We start from the raw sequence: 2,149 nt of genomic DNA on the forward strand, positions 1-2,149 counted from the left end.
CCAGTAGAGAAAGGAAGAGGAGGAGTGAATCTAGAGAGAGGATTAAAGCTGGACCCAGGGTTGAGGGGGATGGAGAAAGTATGGGTCAAACTAAGGACATAGAACCCTGACCTGGAGCTGTAGTGCTCTGCTGACTGGAAATTCTTCCCACTCTCCTGATACAATGGCAATACACCCAACCAACTACCTTTTTGGAAGTGGTTCTGCCTTAGCTAGAGCAGGAAGATGTCTGATATGTCCTCACCTGATCTGCACATTGGAATCCTTTCATCAAGTTTCTGATGTTTGTGGTTGAAGTGTACTTTTTCAACTTCTATTTGGCAGTCTTTGAGAAACATCCCGTACCTCTAAACATCTCTGTAAGGAAAAAAAAGGGTGAGCAGGGGGAAGCTGTTACTCTCTTGATGGAGGTAGGCATGTATTTCTTCAAAAGTGGGTAACACAGAATGATGAAAACATGCAAAAAAATAGAAAACAAATCAGGGACAAATCAGAAGAGACAAGTTTGGCTCCTGACTATGTCTTTGCCTCTCACTAGCAAGATATCTTTGGAAATTCACTTAACTCCTGGAGAGTCTATTTCTTCATATGTAAAATTAATATAATAAAAATCAACATGATCCCTGGCTGGTATGGCTCAGTGGATTGAGCACCAGACTGTGAAGGAAAGGGTTGGCAGTTCAATTCCCAGTTGGGGCACATGCCTGGGTTGTCAACCAGGTCCCCAGGGGGGCATGCAAGAGGCAACCACACATTAATGTTTCTCTCTCTTTCCCCTCCCTTCCCCTCTCTAAAAATAAATAAAATATTTTTAAAAATTAGTATGAGATTCCTGATACAGAAGATATGTGATATTAGATATCAACCTTTAAAATCTCATCCTGCCCTCTAAATCACATCTTTCTGATCAGATAGGAAGTGGGTCCTATGGTTGGAAGGAGAGTTGGGGGCAGGGAGTGGTCTACAGTCCCCAGGACTATAAAAGTGAATACTTTAACTACAAACTAGAAACAAAGAGAATGAAATAAGAATTATAGATAGATATGAAGAAGAAACAATTAGAAAACTTGGAGATTAAAAATATAGGCATTAAATTTTAAAATCTCAACAAATAGGATATAGTCAAGACTGAACATAGTTAAATGAAGAATTAATAAATTGACCCTTTTCATGAAGATGGCGCCCGAAGCGAAGAAGGAAGCCCCTGCCCCTCCCAAAGCCGAAGCCAAGGCAAAGGCTTTGAAGGCAAAGAAAGCAGTGCTAAAAGGCGTCCACAGCCACAAAAAGAAGAAGATCCGCACGTCACCCACCTTCAGGAGGCCTAAGACAATGCGGCTCCGAAGGCAGCCTAAATATCCTCAGAAGAGCGCCCCCAGGAGAAACAAGCTTGACCACTATGCCATCATCAAGTTCCTCCTGACTACTGAGTCAGCCATGAAGAAGATAGAAGACAACAATACACTTGTGTTCATTGTGGATGTCAAAGCCAACAAGCACCAGATCAAACAGGCTGTGAAGAAGCTGTATGATATTGATGTGGCCAAGGTCAACACCCTGATCAGACCTGATGGGGAGAAGAAGGCATATGTTCTACTGGCTCCAGACTATGATGCTTTGGATGTTGCCAACAAAATTGGGATCATCTAAACTGAGTCCAGCTGGCTAATTCTAAATATAAAAATTTTGTACTAAAAAATAAAAATAAATAAAAATAAAAAAATAAAAAGAATTAATAAATTAAAAAATGGTTCTTAGGAATTCACCTAGTATGCAATGCAGAAAAGTAATTTTTAATAAAAGAACAATTAATAGACATGTAAAATAGTACAGCCACTATGGAAAACAATTTGATATTATCTACTTTATGATCCTTTCCTAGGTACACACCCAGCAGAAATGCATGCTTGCTCACAGCAACAGACACATGTATTGTTTAGAGTGCCATTATTCATAGTAGCCCCAAAGTGCAGCTAAAATTTCCAATATCTTCATAATAAATTTTTATATACATATCTATCACTCATCTGATGAAATACTATACGGCAGTGAAAATGAACAAAGCACAATCTTGTGCAACAATATGTATAAATCTAACAAATATAAAATGAGTGAAAAAAGGCAGTCACAAAATAATACACACTTCATTAGT

General features: G+C 38.9%; 1 protein-coding gene across 1 annotated transcript; it reads left to right on the forward strand.

Annotated features, from left to right (window-relative positions):
- The first annotated feature begins 1,170 nt into the window (after positions 1 to 1,170).
- On the forward strand, positions 1,171 to 1,688 carry LOC114513309 (60S ribosomal protein L23a-like). Its single transcript, XM_036017371.1, has one exon. The coding sequence runs from the start codon at positions 1,171 to 1,173 to the stop codon at positions 1,645 to 1,647; it is 477 nt and encodes a 158-aa protein (XP_035873264.1). The 3' UTR covers positions 1,648 to 1,688.
- The last annotated feature ends 461 nt before the right edge of the window (positions 1,689 to 2,149 follow it).

The sequence above is a fragment of the Phyllostomus discolor genome, chromosome 2, assembly GCF_004126475.2.
Source record: "Phyllostomus discolor isolate MPI-MPIP mPhyDis1 chromosome 2, mPhyDis1.pri.v3, whole genome shotgun sequence".
NCBI lineage: Eukaryota > Metazoa > Chordata > Mammalia > Chiroptera > Phyllostomidae > Phyllostomus > Phyllostomus discolor.

Excerpts from the sequence above, each read along its gene's own strand:
- LOC114513309 (XM_036017371.1), top strand. The coding sequence starts at position 1,171 with ATGAAGATGGCGCCCGAAGCGAAGAAGGAAGCCCCTGCCCCTCCCAAA.